This window comes from Ambystoma mexicanum, chromosome 10 (genome assembly GCF_040938575.1).
Source record: "Ambystoma mexicanum isolate Mex_15411 chromosome 10, UKY_AmexF1_1, whole genome shotgun sequence".
Classification (NCBI taxonomy): domain Eukaryota; kingdom Metazoa; phylum Chordata; class Amphibia; order Caudata; family Ambystomatidae; genus Ambystoma; species Ambystoma mexicanum.
In genome coordinates this window covers 776148441-776171007 of record NC_090932.1, presented here as the reverse complement: position 1 = coordinate 776171007, position 22567 = coordinate 776148441, and the positions used below count along the sequence as shown (strand labels likewise).

The window sequence follows — 22567 nt, the reverse complement described above, 5'->3', positions numbered from 1 at the left end:
CATGGAAGGGTGAGAGGATGCACGGACGGGACGAGTGCCTCTGACAGTATCAGAATGGGATCATAAGAAGACGTCTGGACACCATAGGTGACCTCTTACGAAATGTCAAGGGGAACGGCTGCATGAATCACCACCTCAGAAATTAAATGAGGGACAGTCATGCAGGATTTTTGACTGCAGTCCTGGTCAATAATGTTTTTTATTGGTCCTCCCATGATCCCCCCCTTCTCCCTTCGCATGGTTAGTGCTCTTCGCGCAGAGGAACCGTTTATCAGTAGCCATTAGAGAAATGCAATTAGCTATCGCACTTTCAACATTTCAATGAATATGGAAATCGGTGTCCTGTCTGTTGTCTTAATGAATGCACAGACATCTAGCAGGTCTATATTAATGATATGTATAAACACAAAAACAGTCCTTTTGATAAAGTAAAGCCACTGTGATACAGACCTTCAATGATATGCTTTCTCGACAGTCCTCTTTCTGTTTCAGCTCTGAAAGGCAGAAAACAGTAGCTGTTGTTAGAGTAACAGTACAAGTGCACTATGGTATCCACGTGAGCTCGCATTTAAAGCAATTACTCAGATTTCAAACATTGATCAATTTAAGGATTACTTGGGGTGCTTGGGAGATGCCTTCTGGCCACAGAATTGAAGTCTTGGGAAATGTCCCCCTTCTCTTTAATGCCACGTATCTTTAATGATCAGAATTGGATGACAAGTTGTCTATGTAGCGACATGACACCTCACTGCACAAACTTGTCTGAGGGAATGGTAACATAGGCTCAAAAGTCTACCCTGACAAAAACGGACTCATAAACATGTTGGAATGTCTTGGCATTCTGGGACCAGATTATCAAAGCTTTGCCCTGCTGCGAAAATGTGGAGCAAACTGACAAAGCACCAACTTTGCTGGTTCATTAATACGGGGTATAGCATACATGTTTAGCCTAAATCATATTATCCAAAAATGTCTCACTAAGTCAAACATAACACAGACAATTTTATTTACTATGTTTCCTGTGTAATACGGTAAGAAAGGTAGTAAACACATTCCCTTTTATGCTATACAGGAAAAATAGTACAAAAAAAGAATGATACGCAGTTTGCCCTGGTGCAAACGTTTTTAGATAATAACGATTGTGACAAAACCTGATTGCTGCCTTCTGACTTACCTAAGCCTTTGTCCAGTTGCTAGCATTGGTGCAATTGTGAGACTACCAGTTCTTAAGTGGTCTATATTACATGTATGCATTCAATATTTATTTTGAATTGCGGACCATCTAGGCTTAACTATACCAAGGCAAGTGCTCACAGGCAATGCTTCAGGTGATAACTTTAGGAGAGAAATCCATAGAATTCCGGGTTATGTACCACAAATTCGAATTTCCCTTTAATGAGATTGTCTTATATTTGCCCTTCATTTCTTTTGTCTTGTTTGAGAAGAATTTCTTGCCCTTTTGTTAAATGGGTGGTTTTTACTCCCACTATGCCCCTCTCCCACTGCCTCTTCTTCTCCCGCTTTTACACCCTCCTGCCCCTTCGCCTCCTTTTTGCACTCATTTATGCCCCTTCTAGACTTAAACATATACTCCATTTGCCAACTTTTGTTTTTCTGAATGGTGAGTTTCAATAGGGTGGATTCTCAAAATAATGTTTGAATGGGTGTATGTACATGAATTCCATGCATAAATGTGTGGCTGTCAGCCCATGCTTTTAGAAGTCTAAATACTTTCGTACATAACAATTTGCTAGTAAATGACTTGACGAGTTAAGCAGCCAATTGTTATATGAGATTCCAGGCAAAATCCTCCTGCCTGCCAGTTCCCAAAACTGAAAACATAATACAAGGCAGAGCAAACGCTAAACTTTCTAAGGGCCTGATCAGGAGTTGGGCGGTAGACCTTAAATGCAGCATAACTGTGTTACCGCCGCATTTAAGGGTAAGCGCAAACTCAAGCCTGGCGTGTTTACCTCTAGCTTAGAGCTGGGGGTAAACATGCTGGAAAAATGGCAATTTTTGGCACAGTTACTGTGGCGGTATTGCCGCACTTTAATTCTGCCAAAAATTCCCCATTTGACCCAATGGGAATTGAGGATCAACAGCAAGTGCCAAACCCGTGATCTGGCGGTAATACCGTCGGACGAGTGGGCACTAGTGCCAATAAAGTTGGGCAGTATCCCAGGCGGGATACCGCCCAACTCGTGATCAGGCCTTAAGAGTCCCACCCTAGTCACGAGGAGTGAAGGGTCAGACAAAGTGAGAAGGTTTAGTCTCAGAAGTTTCTCTTGAGGAACTGCTGACTGGTACTAGTGCATTTGTGGATTGCCATGTCCATTGAGCTCAAGAAGATGCATGCGTAAGCTGGAGAGATTCGGTGTGAGTGTCTAGCTTTCGGACACTTAACATGGTGTCGGTACAGAAGCAAATTTCAAGCATTCTGTTTTGGGTTAAACGAGAATGATTTTGGGGGACGAATTGAGCCGTTTGATGCATGTGTAACCACAATCCCTCCATGTCTTCTGTCTGATGAGGGGCTGTAACTGTCAACATCTGATCAGCCTAATGAGGTTTTTGTGAGCAGTGAGGTTGAGATAAAAAGGCTACCCCCCTCGTTGGATGGACACCAAGAAGCAATTTGAAATGTTAACACAGCATCTTTGAAGGAAGTCGTGAGAGAACTCCTATAAAAACGGACCAATGTCCTTGAGTTGACCTTTAAAGACGGTGCATGGAAGCCGGCACAGCGACTGCATAGTTTACGTCCGATCTGTGGCTGCAAGGACCACTTTTGTATATGCTTCCTCTACAGTGACTTTCGCCAACACTGAAAATCACAATGAAAAAGATATTTAAGAAGTAACATTACTTAAACTACTTTAGAAAATAAGTGGCTAATTCGAAAACCCTAAAAACAATGGTCACTCTCTATTAAGATTTCATTGCATAGCACTAGTTCTAGTTCCCAATAAAAAAAATGGCAACTGGAACTAATAACATAATAAAATGTGACAGACAGAAGTTCTTTCCGTCCTTTAGAATTCACGCGGGAACATCTCATTCATCATTGTTCACTGCTTCTGCGTTTATAGCTGGTGGGAGGATATGGAACATTTATCGTGCAAGTAGAAGTTGCCTGATGAGTTTGGGAGCCCTCATCATTTAAGGATGGAACAGCATGTGCCATGTAGCTGCTTCGAAGAGGCGAGAGTAGATGACTTGATCACGATACAAGGCCATTCCTCCTCTGACTTTGCACAGCACACAATGTTCAATGATTATAGCTCTGCACATCGGATAATGAAAGACCAGTCCGAAAGATTCTAAGGCCAAAAGAGAAACAAACCCTTGAGGTCTAATTTATAAAGTTAGGAAAAATAAATCTGATGTTTCTGAAATCAAAGGCACTTTGACAAACTTTCAAGAAATCACAACCACTGATAAATTATAAATGTTGTAAAGCACAAAGCTAGTCCCCGAGTCTACAAACCAATCAGATTTTCTGGATAATCACTGAATATGTAAATGATTTCCCATTTGGATCCGATGGATGCAGTTTTACCTCATGAATATTCACGAGGTCTTTCCTGAAAACATGATCTGTTTGCAGCCTTGGAGGAACATAATTATGAACACATGTTGCACGGTGACTCACTTCTGAAGTACTATTGATGTACTTACAGCGTCCAATCCAGCCAAAAAGGTTCAGGCTGAGAAAAACCTATTAGCACTTAGCGTAGTGTGAGCAGGGTGCGTTTTGTGCAGCAGAAGGTGCACATATTACTTGTAGTTAGTTTTGACACATATAAGATACCCACCTATAGCAACACGAAAGGAGCAACTAATATAGTAATGTTGCAGTTGCAGAGGTTATAGATAGGGCAGTGTTATAGACCCTGTGTTTAGTAGTTGTATACAAAGTTATGTTTTAAGTGCAGTACAAGGAAAGAGCTAAGGTAGGTGGAAGATGGAGTCAGGAAGGTACTGTGGTTGGAGCGAAGTCAGCATATTAACATGGCAAGAGTGCCGCCATATTGTAATTCTAGTAATAGCACACAATCGGCAGAACAAAGGCCCTGGTGTAGAACTGCAGCTCTGGTTAGCTCAGCCCCAAGACAAATACCCTTTCCACGCCCCAAGAGAGAAGCCAAGTTCAAAGGCATCTGCACTGCGTAGATATACGCTAACTGTATCCAGCTGTAGAGCTCAGAGATGATGGAAATGGAATGTTAGATGTGGGGAGGGAAGGTAGGGATGCGCCCTTTGAAGGACAAATTCATGAGAAAAGGGCATGAGGGGTGCAATGCCAATAGGCGGGGCAAGGATTTATAGGGCTACTACCCCCACCCAATGAGTGATCAACCCATATGAATCACAGGTAGATGCACAATCAAAGCAAATACATCCCTGAAATTCAGACTCAAGAGTGGTGAAGAGGGAAAATGGAGACCAAATCCATGCCCCCGCACCCCAAGCGCCCCAGCGCACCCATGGGTGACAAATATGCTGAAACACACCCACTTCACCAACAGTGCAACTTCTATGCTACATTAGAATCAATGCTGCAATATCAGAATCTACAAACACAAAAATCCCTGTTTAAAGGCTTGCAAATGCCTATATGAACTAACATGGTCTAAATGCACAGTGTAAAGCTATGTTTCAGGAAAATTACAGCTAAGTTCATTTCACTCACTGAACACTGAACACTTGCTGCGGGAGCCTTATCAACATTCCTCGCAAAAGAAGTCCGACCTGCCAAGGCCGCAAGTTCAAGATAAAATTGCTTTCTGCAGACAGACATTTTTTTTATCCACAAATGCGAGTAAATCACGGCAACCCAGTGTGCTTTTTTTTTTCTTTCTGGGAAAGAAAGACATTTTCTCAAGGACACGCACAACATTGAAACATAACTTGTAACAAGCCAGAGCCCAGGTGCGAACTGCTTGTTCAGCTAAAAGTTATGGGAACAAAAGTCACATTGCAACAAGATTAGAATTAGGTAATGGGGGCTGGCACAGCTAAATCAACCCACTGACGCAGGAGGTTAATATCCAATTATCAGGCTCTCTATAAGGGCTACATATGTAACCCACCACTCTGCAGCCAATAACAGGAGGAGATAGGTTTCTGGGAGCTGATCCAATTCTGTGAGGTCAGCCTGCAGTGTGATTATAAAACTTACTTGCAAGACAGCCCCGGGGGAGACGGCGCCTGAATTCGCGGTGTGCACGATGCTTTGTGTGTTTTTTTGCCTAGAAATAAATGCAGTTTGAAAACATGCTGCTGCCTGCTTGGCACTCTGTTGCATTTCTGGGGGCCATATGGGAGGTGTTGGGGCCTCCCATAGCTGGTGAGGGTATGGCTGCTGGCCCCCCACTGCCCTGGGGGTGGGGGGGGATCCAGCTTCTCCCCGACAAGTTGGTGCCCTCTGTGAGGCTCATTGCTCATTGTAACATGGGTAATTGCGCTCTGCCTGCGCAAGCTCTGCGATGGACTGAGCTCCCTGCCGCCGACTCAAGGAAGCTGTGAGACCCTCGCCTGCACCTGAAGACCACCGGAAAAACGCGTAACCGGCTAAAGGCTTCGGGGGCCACTTGGAAATACCCCGCTTGAGGGCAGGTGAGAGCCCTGCAGGAGAAGGGGTCCGGTGAAGCGCATTGAGGGAGTGTCCAGCAGTGGTGCAACTGCCAGTGCAGCATAGGAAAATGTAAGTAAACCAGCAACATGGGCTCTGAGGGGGGGAAATGTTTAAAGTAGAAATGTTAAAGTGTTTTTTTTAGGGAGGGATTGTAAATTGGGTGGTGGGTGATTGTACATTGTCACAAAATTCAGCGCATTGGTAGTGATCGGCACGTGAATTGTAGTTGGGACTGGGGTGGTGGCAGTGGTCCCTTCTTGTGTTTTTGAGCATATTGGGTGGGGTAGTGACTCCCTACACATAGAACAGAAGTGCCGCGCTGATTGGTCTAGAACAGGAGTGCCGCGCTGATTGGTCTGGATGGTGATTTCATGTACGGGGTCTGGATTTCCTATGAATTGACGTTATAGATCAATGAGTAGATGAGGTCCCCTGCTAATTGAGCGTTTTAGTTCAGTGAGTGGATGATGTTTTCCCGCAGGAGGTAGCTAGATTGTTCCCGAGTGCGGAAGGTAGTTGGCTGGTTAAGGTCCCCTGGTGAGGAGCGTATCATGCACTAGGCGACGCAGTGTGTGCAGTCCAATTATAAGAGTTTATTGTGGTTTACCTTGTTCCAGTTGAGACAGGAAGACAGCTGTGGGGATTGTGGGGTTTTATTTTGGGATTTTTTGTGGGGTTGGGAGAAATGGGTTATTGTTCTGTGTATGCACATTTGTCTTTTCATTTGCATTGTGTTTTTAGTTTGGTGACGTCACCTTCAGATTGATGCATAAGGACACAAAGTTTTGATGGTGAGGAGATAGTGGTGTGGTTTTGTATTTGGAGAATAGGTGACCCAGAGGCGGTGTGTGGAAGACACATGCGCAAGATTGTGGGAGTGTGCCGGAGAAGGCAATGGTTTGGTGAAGATGGATTGCACGTGGAGTGCACTGGCTAAGGTGCGGAGCCAAGAAGGCTCACAGAAGTTGAATATTGTTCAATTATCTTCTAACTTTTGCTCCCTGAACAGCGGACTATCGAAATTTTCGAATTGAATAGAGGTAAAATGTATCACACAATACAGAAATGACTCCCCTTCACTTGTTGTGTAGCACACAGCTTCCATGCTGAAATAAGTCAGTAAAACATAGTGTGCAAAGATTCAAAAGTACTGAAGGTAAATTAAAAAGACCATGGCTGCTCATAGGCGGCTTCTCCAGAAGCGTGCAGCAATCGCTAAGGACACACATACACAGCACTTACACGGGAATAGCTTTAAAAGCACATGGCTACAGTTGAACTGTGTGCACGAAGGAAAAGGAAAATGCGAGGGGTCAGCTGATGTTGAACAAACACGAGCAGAGGGAAGAGGGGACTCACCCTTCTGAACCTCCGGGAGTGTAATATTTGATGACACAGGGGCAGAGAAAGGCAGATGAGGACAAGTAGGCACAAAATAAATCATTCAAGCATGTGATGGGAGGGGCAGTTAAAAACAGCTTCAACACACACGCACAAGAATCACAATAGCAGTGTCAACAATCACCACAATATGCACCGCCCATGTGGGGAGGATACATGGGGCAGGATGGGATCATTTCAGCAGACACCACAAGCACCAATGCAGGTACTGTTACCACTACATGTACAGACACAACAAATGACAGCACCACTACCCCAGGACTGACTAGAATGACAACACAGGGGCACTGCACAGCAGCCAGCACCCATACAGAACACTGACACAATAGCAATGGTACCGGTTACATGACTGGGTGGGGTCTTCCTGATGGGGAACAAACCTTTCAAAGGACATAGATTGACATTATACCGCTAATAGGACAGCCCAAGACAACCTTGATTTGACTGACTCTGCCACACACACTCATGCTTCACCTCCCCGACAGAGCGGGCGAGACGCGCGCCGACACACACACTCACGCACACTCAATAATGCAGAGGACAATTGCATAGGGGTGGTGATATGTATCAAAACATTTTCTTTTCTGGGTGACAGTGGGGCGACTAGGCCATGCATTAGGGAAGAGACATTTGTGACATCATGAGCAATGTGGATATGACCACTTTATTAACAGAGAAATCCATAACTTGTTAAACACCAGGCATACACATGTTGAAAGTAAGGAAGATTGTTTAAGAATAATGGGGGTGCACTGTACAGAGGGGGGTGCATAATGATAGCGCATCACAAGAGAGTACATTTAGCTACATTTTTGAGCACACATCTTTCAGTGAGGAGACTGGGCTCATGAATACACGATTAACACAGAACAATCAAATGAGACACACAAGGTGGAAGAAGGTGCACTTGAGGGGGGGCCTACATTTCATTGACAGTTCACCACAGGAGGAGAGAAATAGGGGTAAAGGGTGGATGATCCATGTTCCCAACAGAATTAATTTGGCGACACAATAACAGTGCAAGTGGTACTGCCACTAGCGCTTTTGAAAATAACACTGGCACAAATGCATTAGCCAACACACATAGGGAAAGAGGTCATTGCTGCACGAACTGGAGCATAATGGTTGTATTAAAATTTGAGAGCAGATATTGGGGGGAGAAATATATATTGTTTAAATGTAACAGTAATTAGAAATATATATTGTTTAAATGTAACAGTAATTACAGTAGTGGAGTAATAAAATACTAGACTAAATGAGTAATTAACAGAGTAGGTAAGCTTTAAAAAGTGGACATGGGGTGGGATAGAGAGAATGAGAGTAAATTGGTAGCGGATTTCATTAGTACCAGCTTAAAGTGCCTGCAGTTCACTGCAAGGCACACCCTGAGAAGTGAGAGAGGAGCCATAGAAAAAAAAAGTTTTAAAAACCCTGCGATTATCTTAACTAAGTAACATGGTGCACTTAATTTAGAAACACAGCCACCCTATATGACAAATTTACCACCCTGATGTTTCCCTATTTAGCTTGTCAGTGCCTGATGCCCCACGGGACAAAGGCACGCACTATAAACAGCTTATAACAAAAGCACAGTAAATACAAAGATCCAAAGGCCCATTTGTACACTAGCACCCAAATTGCATATATATGATCCAAGTGTGTAATGAGTATCTTCACAAAAATTAAGTGCCTACCCATTTTCTGGGTACATTCCGAATTGTGTAATAATTTACAGTCAGACCGCCATTGAACGCCACCAGGTGGTGACAGGATGGTGCATAGGTGTACCATTGGCTCCTCCCACTAGGACACTGAATAGTGTGAGAGTAGTGCAGAGAGATTAGGTCAAGAAAATGAAGAATATGTAAATTCTCAGGTCTCAAGCGCTTCCATTTCATTTCTCGCCAGATACAAAGGACCCAGGGCAGGCCTGAAGACAACGGACAACCAACACCCAATGGCTATGGACTACAGTGGGACATTTTCCCCTCCTGACAGACTTTGTCAGAAGTGTAAGGCGTCAAGCCCTACAAAGCGGTGGCCACCCTGGCAACGAGGGAGCAACGATCAACAGGGCCAACGCAAGAGATTTTCATGAACTGCAAAATAGCACGAACTCTCCCGAGTTAGGGAAACATGGCCATCCCATGGTCCAACGCACACTAGCAACTAGAATAGGGACTGACACACGCATTTCCAAAGTTTAATTGAGTTTCATATTACATTTTGTGCACCTACAGCTGTAACACTGTTTTGTTTCTTCTCTTTTCCCCGCACATGCAGGTTGTTGCGTATGTATGATGTTAGAAATGTGTAGGAAATTTCCTTAATGTTATCTTCCATTAGAAACTGTGAGGCCTACTGATTAAAACATTGTGTAGCATTCCCCACTCAATTGCCCACCCTATCAAGAACCTCAGACCCCTTAGAGCATGTTTCCCTGAAGTATATTTCCTTGCTTCCATTGAATAAACAGCCCAAGATTTTCCCTACCCATATTGAGAAATTTTGAAAACACGAAATGTCCAGGGGGAGGTTTGATTTTGCCCTTAGTGATTGTTTAGTTCGCGGAGCTTGATGTTACTAACATGTACTAACGTATTAACGCTTTTCTTGCGATTTTCAGGCGGGCAACTTTATCATCTCATCAGCTGCAAGGACCCAGCAGCGTAAGTGGTTATGGGCACGCAAATAAGGACTTTTACCTTCACGATGGGACTATTAATGATGAACGAAATTATGGGGGTGGTACCTTGAAAATTATTTGTAATAATGAGCATTACCGCTGTATCCCCTGCTAACATTCCCTAACCTAAGCAGGAAGAGTTACGGCGTCAGTGGGTAAGGAAAAGCTGCTGCTAAAGTAAGGAGAGTTAAAGGCAGACACAAGGGGAGTAAAACATACACATAACACACATATCAGAAGTGACCAACAACATGCCCACATGTACAAAATTGGTAGGGACACCACTGGAGAGAGCTGTCCTGACTGTTCTTTAACATATGCCGGAAGAGAATTGATTACAACAGAAATTACTACAGCAGAGCACGACGCCCATGTATGACAAGGTGCGAAGAAGATTGCAAGGGAAGACAGCAACATTGAGATTGAAAAAAAAAAAGAAAAAGAAAATAAATAAATAAATAAATAATAAAAGAAGAAAGAAAAACAAAAGGAGAGAAGAAAAAATAAAATAATAAGAGACAAAAATATGATAAGTGCCTAACAGTGTGGGAGAAAAGAGCAAAGATGGTCACTGAAGAAGGACGTATACTGTTAAGGTACCAACGTTATGTTACCAGCACAACAGTGACAAGAAGTGGACAATAATGCTGGATGCAAGAAGGATGAGAGAAGTTGCGAGATGAGAGCAGGAACATCACTGCTTATGGACTACTATTGAGCACATGCATCCAAAGGTCAAGAGAAACTACCACTGAATTGGGGAGGAGAGTGTTGATTGGTGCGCATCAGCATGCCCTTGTTGGTGATGACCAAGGAAGATGTGAAGAGTGACACATTCACCAAGGTGGAAAACAACGGAAGAAGAGAAACAGACAGAGAAGTAAAAAGAGGGGGGAATTACTTCTCGAGCGAGACAGAAGGATGAGTGGGTGAAGTACCAGCATACCAAAGAATGATCAGCAAAAAATGCATCTGAAAAGAGAAAGCAAAGAACTAGCTAGTGCTTGCATGGTGATGGACGACATCATGACTGCCTGGTTGCTTGAAGGTGATAACGGAAGGACGACTACCGAGCACAGCACCATTGTGCAAGATAGAGATACATTGCAAAAGAACAACAGAAGAAGTTATCGGAATGCAAATAAGAGACATGGTGAAAGGAAGAGCCGGACTAAGATAGCGGTGCGCAACATGGTTCCAGCAGTAATAAAGGTGGCCACTCCCTGTGATCAGAGGAAGTACGAAGGGAAGTGAGTGTGGTGGAACACAGAAGGGGAACACTCCTATATGTACTGTTGATCAACAACAATGCAGAAAATTATGGACACTTCAAGGAATTGGCAAAGATATGCAGACCGGAAGGAGGTGAATGTTGCTTGGTGGTGTGGTCGACAAAAGTCGACCAGAGGGGGGACTGAAGAGGGAAAATGGAGACCAAATCCATGCCCCCGCACCCCAAGCGCCCCAGCGCACCCATGGGTGACAAATATGCTGAAACACACCCACTTCACCAACAGTGCAACTTCTATGCTACATTTGAATCAATGCTGCAATATCAGAATCTACAAACACAAAAATCCCTGTTTAAAGGCTTGCAAATGCCTATATGAACTAACATGGTCTAAATGCACAGTGTAAAGCTATGTTTCAGGAAAATTACAGCTAAGTTCATTTCACTCACTGAACACTGAACACTTGCTGCGGGAGCCTTATCAACATTCCTCGCAAAAGAAGTCCGACCTGCCAAGGCCGCAAGTTCAAGATAAAATTGCTTTCTGCAGACAGACATTTTTTTTATCCACAAATGCGAGTAAATCACGGCAACCCAGTGTGCTTTTTTTTTTCTTTCTGGGAAAGAAAGACATTTTCTCAAGGACACGCACAACATTGAAACATAACTTGTAACAAGCCAGAGCCCAGGTGCGAACTGCTTGTTCAGCTAAAAGTTATGGGAACAAAAGTCACATTGCAACAAGATTAGAATTAGGTAATGGGGGCTGGCACAGCTAAATCAACCCACTGACGCAGGAGGTTAATATCCAATTATCAGGCTCTCTATAAGGGCTACATATGTAACCCACCACTCTGCAGCCAATAACAGGAGGAGATAGGTTTCTGGGAGCTGATCCAATTCTGTGAGGTCAGCCTGCAGTGTGATTATAAAACTTACTTGCAAGACAGCCCCGGGGGAGACGGCGCCTGAATTCGCGGTGTGCACGATGCTTTGTGTGTTTTTTTGCCTAGAAACAAATGCAGTTTGAAAACATGCTGCTGCCTGCTTGGCACTCTGTTGCATTTCTGGGGGCCATATGGGAGGTGTTGGGGCCTCCCATAGCTGGTGAGGGTATGGCTGCTGGCCCCCCACTGCCCTGGGGGTGGGGGGGGGGATCCAGCTTCTCCCCGACAGTGGTGTCCTGGTTATATCATTATTGGGCATCTGGGGTTTAAATGAGATAAGGTGGAGTATTGTCTGGAACGTATTGTGATTTGGGATAGGAGAAGCAGAGGTGATGCCAGTCATTTTAGTACAAGGTCAAGGGTGCAGCTTGTGTCTGCCGTGGCATCTGGTATAATGAGAAGGCCTATTGTGTAATCATAGCAGAGTTGGCCCCACCATCATACTTTGATTGCGCTGGGTCCGAGGGGTGCACATCAAGTGATGGTCAATATGTATTATTCTAGCCTTGTAGCTGCACACCAATCATGTATGAGGATTCAATAGTGACAATGTAGTGGACCACATGTATAGGAAATGGGCTTATATAATGTGTGGCCAGGTCGACCAGTGACTATAGGGGATATTAGCATGTCATATAGGTGGTAGCCAGTAAGGGTGATTGGATAACGTTTGGAACCTATGTAGGGAAATATGCAGTTTTCGGGTATATAACCTCTAACTTCTTGGGGCGTGAAAAGCTCCATGTCAGTTCGGTTCTACGGGACCGCCTGGGACCTTTTTGCATGTTATAAACTTTGTTTTGCCTTGCAAAATGTTGCAGTGATCATTTGGTCTCTTAGATTATTTTTACTGCACATGTTTTGGGTTACGAATCTCTTTATGGTATTAATGCATATTTTTCCTGTTACATAAGTTGTAAGATACTTTTTGAGTGGTTCTATGTCATTAAGAGGTAAACCCTGTTTCTCAACCACAATGTTCTGATCCCGCAAATACTGCAGTTTCCTGTGTTGCAGACTTGCCTCATGACACTTCAATTTGCTAACTATGTGCTCCTGTATGCCATCCAGCACCACCTTTTCTATGTCATGCCCCCACCCAATTCTGCTTTCCCCTGTGGTGCCCTGCCACACTCCTCCTCTTACCCCACCATTTCACTGCACACCACTTTGCCATCCTTTTCAGACCAATACTGAGCTGCCTTATTTGGCTCAATTCATCTTCTGCCCTACTGCATTTTCAGTGTCAACTACCCATCCAAATTCACCCATCTCCCATTCCCTTTCATCTTGGTGCAACCGTGGTATCCAGTCATTATAGCGAAAGAAAAGAACATTGTTGATGATACAATAATATTTTCTCCCACTATCGAGCACTGTATCCACATATTCTGGGTCTGGAGTTTGTTTAAATAATTAAACAAATCCTCAATTATTTTGAGTTTGCTCATAAGTAGCTGAAAAGAACTATTATTTTCCCAGTGTGTTTCTTTTCTTTGAGTCATACGTATGTTTAAACATTTGGTCACATAACTGTTTCATGAAGCATCTTTTTTTCGCCAAACAAGGCACTCATTAAGAAATAGTCATCAATGTGCATCATCATGACTGACCAATAAAGCAGAATATCAATGTTGCTGTCACAAGCAAGAGTGAAAACCATACAGTGCATTTCCACAATAACAATCACGTTATAATAGAGTTTTATACCAGATTCTCCCCACTTTGAAGTGATGGAAGTGATGCAATCAGAGGTGTCATTATTACTACTTAATTTAAGAGTACTCCAATCGAATTTGTAGGTAGCTCACAGATGTAACAGGAGATTGCTTAATTTGCTAAGCTTTCTTTTTTACAAGCCTCCAGTACAGTGGAAAGTGCTGTTTAACTATGGCACATAAAGTTTGACAAAAAACATAAGCACATAAGCGCATCATTTCATAATAATATATTGACTCCCTTGAAATGGTGTTACTTAATTGCAGGAGTGGGTGGAGCCTTCAATGATTTGTTATGGGAATTCAGGATGAATATACACGCTCTTAGTGCTTATTAACACCCGGGTCGGTGAACACAGCCAATCAGGTTCAATGGATCACAGGCTGAAATCTCTGATCTCAACCTGTGTTCAACTGAACCCACAGGCTGCCTCCCCCGCCATGGGCCGCCATCATCCCCTCACCCTCCTGGTTTTTATTTAATTAAATACATATTATGGCATTCATTTGTAAATTACAAACCTTTGCGATGTAGGTACTTTTTGCCAAACATTTGACATCAAGAAAAGGGGGTTGCAGTATTTCTGTCCTAGACTCCTAAACCATTCCTTAGAGAGAGGCTGGACTTCGGGGTGGAGAGAAATGTAAATGCTCAATCTGAGTTGCAAGATCATAAATTAGCACTGCCTAATGTTCACTGGCCTGGGAAGGGGCTTGGGTAGTCAAAAGCACTTGCGCCATGGAAAAAGAGAAGCACTGCAAAAAAATACCAACAGACAGCTGCCAGAAATCACCAAATGAGATCTGCTGAAATCACTTCTGGGTGGAAATCCTTCAAGCAGGCTAGAGCTGTCTATTGCTGGGGAGACTAGAAAACAGAGGCTGTGATTCTTCACTGGAGTCATAGAGAATTGCTGTGGAACCCAATTGACTGAAGTGCTGGCCAGATTCCTGTTTTTCCCTAAGAGCAAAGTCCTGCTCAGTCTCCCTGAGTGCAGAACCCAGAGATGTCAAAAAGTAAGTAGATTGTCCACCCAACTGTCAGTGTGGGGATCTATTTAATTAACTCATTCACTTACATAGTGGGTTTGCTTCCATTAGTGGGGTGGGGGGTATAATTGTATAGACCCTTAGCATATTTTACTGTATATTAATTTAATTAACTACCAGATAGATTTAACACAGGGGGGTTGGAAGAATTCAAAACTTTCACCCTCTCTCCTAGCGGGAAGATAGAGGATAGTCATTTAAAGTAATTGGGGTGCCTTGATTTTCCTGTTCACCCCTGACTTCTCTAATGAGAATGGGTGTCCCTTCCTAAAATGAAAATTCCCAATGAACCCTTACCAAAACTTGTTTTTAAACAAAAGATATACTTGCCACCGAAACGAAATTGATAAAGGTCACTATTATCAAACCCTTCCTTTCAAACCAAAAGATCCTAGTCCCTAAAATGAAAATTCCCCACTGAAACCCATTCGCAAAACTGTTTTCTAAATAAAAAGTATTCTCATCTAAAAAACCGAAATTCCCAACTGCCACCATTGTTTCCACATTGTCTTTAACAACGGGGTGCTCTTAGCCCCACAAAAAAGGACATTTTAAAATGGCAAAGTTCCCCAACAAAGGCCTTTGAGTGAAGGGGTTTTGAAAAAACAAAATGAATAATCATCCCCATTTTACTATCCAACTTCCCTGACACAGGCTTTTAGGTGAGGGGGGTCTGTGAAATGAAATTCCTAAATTGTCCCCACTCTCTAGACCTGGCCTTTGAACAGAAGGGTGCTGCATTTCATTGATGCTTGAGTTTTTGCGGCTGGGGGAGAAGTGCTCAGAAAAAGTGAGACCTCATGTAGCCAACCCTGAACATGTGATGTATCTCTTGTTTTTAAATTAATCCTTTGTTTCTAAGCTACATTTTGGTGTAATATTTGCCATATGCTTTTTACAAATCTCTGATTTAAACTGCTAGCATTTTGAGTGTGCAGGGGCCTCCATATAGCAAGCCTTGAAGGTGAACTAGTTTCCAAAAATGAAATATGTGCCTATGTTTGACACTAACAGAAACCTGAAGATTATGTCCTAGCATTGTGCTATATTATTATTATTATTGAAATTCAACTTTCCACTTGGTTCAAGAGAAAAGAGTTTTGACCATTTTATTTGGCCTGTCTTCCTTGTTTGTGAGACAAAAGTATATGTAGAAAAGTGTTACATATATATTCTTTCTATACCCCGGGCCTGGTTCTTGGCCCACTGTGGGCAGAGAGGGGAGATTTATGCGGCTCTATATGAGTCTTTAATAAGGCCAGACCAAAAAGAAAAACTCCTGGTCAGGGGCAAGGCTATGCCACTGCTGGCAAAAATGAAGAGGGTATATAGGCAATTGTGTCACTTTTCTCTTGGATCTTTGTTTTTTGAACTGGTGATCTTCCTTAACACCATCCAGGGAATGTTGTTTAAGAAAACCCTAGGCCTGTCTATGGCCATTACCAATTTCGTCATAAGCCAAGAGTTTGGGCTGATATCACTGGGGACGAGAGCCAAATGGAGAAAAGTGGCGGAATATGCAGAACTACTAAATCCACTTGCTGAGTCTCTCTATCAGAGTTGGGGGGCAGAGCAAACCAGAGCATCTGGGGCAACTATCACAAAATGTAAGGAAGAAATGGCCGAACTGCTTACCTCGATAGGGTTATCTACTGGAGAACTCTGTCATAACCCCGGCATTGTTAAGAACAAACTGCACAAACACGACTGCGTGATCTCTTCAGAACAGGTGGGGAATTATAGTTTGTACGTCGAATATAGCAAATTGCTCCCTAAGAGAGAGGTGCTTCCGAAGTACGTTCACATCTTCCCTTGCCCTAAACGCAGACCAACTTACCTACGTTTTCGGTTAAACCAACTTCCGACTTTGGAAAGGACGTGCAAATGGGGGCCAGGCATGTCCAACCAGTGCTGTAGATTTTGTAAGAACTTGGCTACCAAAGAAACCATTAAGCATATGGTGGTCGATTGCCCGGCTCTGCAAACAGAAAGGGTTAAACATCTAGGGATGGAAACTGTTAGTGAATTTGTGTGGTCCAGCCGGTTGATTGGCCAGGGCCAGATCCAGATACTGTCCTTAACTGGTTTTCTTGATCAGATACAAAAATAAAAATGGAGTTATAATGAAGTAAACTGATCGACTTCTCTGTCTTTCTGGAAGTGATGTTCTAAGTAAATTGTTTTAAGCAATTTGTTTTACGCAATTGGTTGAACATTTTAAAATTTGTTTTGTATGAGAATGCTAATTTGATCTTTTTGCTATTGCTATGCTTTCTATTAAGTGAAAGGTTTATACTTTTGTCTGAACCATAGATCTTAAATAAATGAAAAAATAAAATAAAATAAAATAAAAACTTAAGCAAGTGTTGTAGGGCTCCTTGATTGGGGGTGGGAAGGAACTTCCCAGGTTAAGGGTGGTCTTAAATATAATGCGACAAACTGTAACTGCTGCTTGCTTAGTAGGGAATGGAATGTGAACATTCCAAAATAATGTTTGCAGGAGTCCAAAGGCGATCAAATGGATGTTGCAACAGTATTTGATGCTTCTCATATAGTGAATGGAACCTTCAGGTGTTTCTTCTATTTGGTCTTGCACCTAGGCAAACAAATGATTTTGCAGTATTGTTGCTGTTTATGTGATAAGAAATGGTGCAAATACATTTTACTGCACCTTTCAGACAGGAAGGATTGCACTGTGTTTGAGCTACAAATAGACCCAGTGCAGAAATCATTGTACATTGGATCACGATTTTGCTCCATTTACTAACAACAAAAATGGTGACAACGGATGTAGTTCGATTTTTTTTAAAGCCAATGCAAACTTCTTTTACTAGGGTGCTATTCGTTAGTTACTTCAATGACTGGGGGCCATTTCGCCTATGTTTTGTGAATGCATGAGATAATAGTCTTTTGCTTATGCTTCAGGTTCAATTACTCCCCATCCGCCACTAAAGACTGATGCTTAGCCAATCAGACTGCTAAGAATGCAGTCTATAATTGGTTTTATAAACAACGTGCAAAACACTCTGAGCCAGCCTGCCACACTGTCTAATGACATGTTCCTCCTCATCTGTAGACCTCATGAGGGGGCAGAATATGACGGGAAAATTCCCATTCCCAACTAACTTGTACCATATTCCCCTCCATGAATAACTGGAAGATGGCCATCATTCTGCGATAATGTCACCTCTTTCAGTTGAGAAGTCCTAATTACCTCTCACAAGTGATATTTGATTAGTAAATGGAAATCGTTAGTGACCTCCTCTTAGCCAACCAGAATGTTTAGAGTGCACTCAATAACTACTGGTATGGACTGCATTCTGACCTTTCGATCTTTAGAAGCACACAGGACTTGACAGGTTCCGTTAGAAACAACAATGCAATTTTCAAGCAAGAATTTGTTTCAACAAGTCCATTCCTCGCTGGGAGGGACCTTTTTTTAGCTGCCACATGCTATTTAATACATGAAAGAGAAAGATTAAACATTGGACAGTGCTTGTACTTTATTACAGAGAAACCGTTAACTTTTACGTGGCACGAAATGCTTCCTCAGGTTAAACTTGTTCTAGTTCTGCCCAGTTGCAATTAAAATGCTTAACTTATGAAGACCACCATGTTATGTAAATAATGCAAAATAATAATACATTTAATTTACTAACTCAGTTTGCCTATTTACGTTACTCAATCTTTAAGCACCATTTTTAACTTCATCACAAAAGCTCCAAGACATTTATTGCCACTACCACCTTTTGCTATTAGCTCTATAGCCCTTGGGAGGGATCATTATCACTTCCCCTTCTTATGGCATTTGGCTTAATCTCAGTCCATAACTTGGTGACGGGTCATTATCCACTGATAATGACCCATTCCTCAGTCTATAAATCTATAATATTAAACATAATAAAATATGTTTTTACCACTTCTGCCACAAATCAATAAATCCTTTACAAATCAGTCAGAAATATCTAATGTTTTCAGGTCCTCATTTCACAAAAACAACTCGTCCTATTTCCTTGGTGCATTTAGTGGGAGCATCTTTAGTCGGATCATTAATATTACACACCTGCACTTAGGGGATTTTACTGCACACACATCAGCCCTCACCACTGCATTCAAGAAGCAAAAATTGTGTGAGAGGAGTATGGTACGTTTTATATGACACCTGGGTATTATACAATATTTGGGGCCAGTGAATGTCCAGACACCGGTTGGAAACTCTTCTTTAGTACTTAATCAAGTGTGTATATTTTCCCTTGTTTCACGTAAACAAAGAATGCATGCTCTGGTTGCTCTGTAAGCGCCAACACTATTGATGTATGATTTAATTTGGACAGGAATTTTTTTTGCACCACTTGTGCAGCTTATTGTCATAATTTTCGTCATAGGCAAGAATACCTAACTGTTACACAAATAAGATTGTTTGTGAAGTCCGGGTCCTTTCCATTATATAAGAAGTGTACACTGGCATATGTAGTACAAGCATTGGCAATACCAACAGTTTGGGCTTTTGTGTAGGCATGGGAAAGGCACTTGCCAGGCACTTCCATAGTGGTATTAAGTAGCCATTGATGGGAGCAGGTGCACAATGCTGCAATTACCAGGGCATCTAATAGCAGTGCCTTTCGAATATCTAATTCTTACGCACATGCCAAAAGTCTAGGCTTTGGCAATGTTTGTTTTTAACAGGACTTCAGTAAAGGACATGCATAATGCTTATACTTCGAGTAGCAGGTTTAAAACTCCAATTAAGTCATTGGGCCTCATTACGACCCTGGCGGAACGGGTTAACGGGCGCTGCAAAAGGATGCGGACCCGTTAAACCCGTTCCGCCACATTACGAGGTCCCCTCGTGGGACACGGTAAGCACGCCTGGTAAAACCAGGCATGCTTACCGGGTTCTGCGAGGGGAAGAGGGAGCAAACAACTGTCCACTCGTAATCGGCCCGTTGTTTGCTCCCTCTCCCATTCCCATTCAGCCCTCTTGGGGCTGAATGGGAATGGGGAAGGTCCGGGTCCTTGGAGGGAGGAATTACCGGGCCCTCCGAACTCGGAATGGCCCGGTAATTCCTCATTCTGGGAACTCGGACCCAGTTGCGATTTCGGCGGCAATGCCGCCAATAGCGGCATGGCTACCGCCGAGGTCGTAATGAGGCCCATTAAATCTCATTAGCACCCTCGAAGGGGGTGCTGGCTAATCAAGATGCTCGGAACACGGGTTGAATTGTCTGGTCCAAGCCTGCGTTCCCAGTAGCTTGAGTGCTGCTGGCCAGCACACCCTTCCCTTCCCCGCTCCTCCTTCCCTTCCTCACTTCCCCTACACCCATTAGCATCCGTTTAGGTCATATATGGGTGCACAGGGTTAGAAAAGCAAAACAAAAAAACTCTTACCTTCAGTTGCGGCGCTGCGGTTCTTTTTCGGAGTACGTTTTCCGTGTTGATGACATCACAGCCATCAACACCAAAAACGGACTCCCAAAATGGAGCACAGTGCTGCTCATGAAGATAACATTTCTTTTTTTATTGGTTATACTGACCATCAACACCCGCGTAGGCTCTACATGGGTGCTAATGGCGATATAACCCTCGGCGGCAGGCCAACAACTGCCAGTAACAGCCCACCACCCATGTTAAGGGACCCTCGCTTCGCTCAGGCCCTTAACCTGGGTGTCGCACCATTTCCGGCAGGTTTGGCCTGCCCCCTCAGGTCATATGCCCCATTAGACTGTTTTGAAAAAACACTGCCAGGCACTGCGAGTGCAACGTTTAATGGTAAGGCTTGATTAAAGCAAGCTCAAAGGGTTCCCAAGAGAAGGTGTTCTGGGGAGGTAGGGGTAGGAATTGTGTGGGACTGGCCATTTTGATCAGCATGGCCATGCCCAGTCAATGGGCGGGCAAATAACGAAATAACACCAACAAGCTGTGTGTCCCTCCTAATATGCCATTTCTACTTATCTGTAATCTAAAGCAATGGTTGTCAGCTTATAGGCAGTGCATACATCACCTAATATCCCAAATTACAAAATAACAAATCTGTCAGGCCCAGTGGCTATAGCATATTTTAATACCGACGTGGGTGAAGGGATCCTCATGAGGGCACCTAGAAATATGATTTCACTACTTTGTGGTTAGGTCTAGGGCACATTGGTTGGATCTCAAACTGAGTCCAGGGCTACTAGATAGGCCTATTGTAGCTTTCACCTCCCCTTCCACGCATCATAATGAAGCAACCAAAAAAAGACTTTCCCCAATGTGAATTACATTTTTAAGCCCATAGGGCAGAATTCTTCTATCAATAGGCAGCTATAGATCTTCCCAGTTACTTAACATGTCTTGCGGACACGGCAGGCTCCACTATCCCCGGCCTTTCTAAGCATGGGGAATTACTAGCACAAACCCATCTGTTATCCCTGCTCATGTCACCAGAAGCTATTACATACTTGCTGATGGCATTTTTCTACCTAGGGATGCAGGTTTAATGTACTGAAAAGATATTATGAAGTGAGACCTTGCTATTACTTAGAGCTAATTCTTATCATCAGAGCCTAGCGTTGTCCTAAGGCTGCACTTAACGGTGGCTACAGAATGCAATGAACAAACAGTTCCTCACAATTTTAAACTAGCATTGACTGCTTGTAGGTCTCTTTATCCACAAAGGGGACCCAAATGCAGGGGGAAGGATGGGCTGCGAACACAAGTGCAACACTGCTCGACTTGCCACGCATGAGTACATTACTGGCGAGTGCCCCACACTAGGATTTGCACTGTAAATGTGCACCCAAGTGGGTGAGGGGCAGAGGCTATCCCTGTGTTGAATTACCAACTGGCAAGGATGTAGGAGCCAGTCTTTTTTTATTTGTTATTAAATAATACATTATACTGATAATTCCATCTCTTAAAGGGACATCTGCTGATCACATTCCCCTTTCATAAGCCCCATGCGAAAAGCATAGTGGGTCCTTGATGCCCTCATTGCATCAGTATCCTGATTCGCAGCACATGCTCTATCAGTGGCATAGAGCAGGTTCCGAGGTCACGTGTGCCCTCTTAACAGCTGCAGTGACAGCCAATTCTCTGCCACACAGAGGTTGCATTTAAGATATCTATCCCTATTCCAAAAACTACATAACTCTGGGGATCCTGGCCTGGTGGCATGGTAAACTATAAATATAGCCATACCTGAGATAGGGTATGGTGGCAGGCATCTCTCATAGTTACCCCTGCTAGATTAAACTGATATCAGACATGTGTCAGCTATGTGGGCCCTGTTCAGTTGTGGAAGATCTATGTTTTTTCAATCCAGACAAGGCTTACGCCTGCCCACCGGCATGACTATAGCCTTGGGGGATTGCCTATCTTTGTTCCTTTGTGAAGGCTGGCAACAACCATTCCCCAGAGACAGCCACTTCACAGGAAGCTGGCCTGGTAACAGTAATAAAGGGGCACACCTATTCACCAAGGGCTAGGCCTCACATCAGGGTGCTGCACATCTAAAGGCCTTTCACTCCATTGAGAAGGGAAGGGGTAGGGATACTTTAGCCAGATAGTGATCTGTACAGTTTCAGAAGGCTTCAGCCATCTTGATTCTCTCTGTCTTTCTTTTTCTTGTCCACTCCCTTTCCTGTGCAAAAAGCACTTTTGGTGTGATGCTAGAAGGGCAAGTCCACTAATTTCAAGAGCCGGAATTGGACCCTAAAGCAGGCTATCTTTAGTCCAATCACATGTGGATCTTTACTTTTAAAAAAGGGGTCTCTCACCACTTCTTTAAATCATCCTTTAGGCTCCAGTCCTGAAAGAATATTTCGATGGACCCTACTGGCAAAGAGGTCCTTTCCAGAGCCCTCCAGTTGTGAGGTGATGGTGGGTTTTTCCAAGGCAAATGTGAGCTCTGTCCCG

The 22567-nt window shown here is 43.3% G+C and overlaps 1 protein-coding gene across 2 annotated transcripts in view; it reads right to left on the bottom strand.

The window, feature by feature from the left end:
- The window catches only part of KCNAB1 (potassium voltage-gated channel subfamily A regulatory beta subunit 1), a 1977401-nt gene that overhangs the window by 469754 nt on the left and 1485080 nt on the right, over positions 1 to 22567 (bottom strand). For both annotated transcript variants that reach the window (XM_069618430.1, XM_069618431.1), the window contains exon 7: positions 451 to 494. In XM_069618430.1, the coding sequence (XP_069474531.1) occupies positions 451 to 494 (44 nt within the window). The remainder of the gene's footprint in view (positions 1 to 450; positions 495 to 22567) is intronic.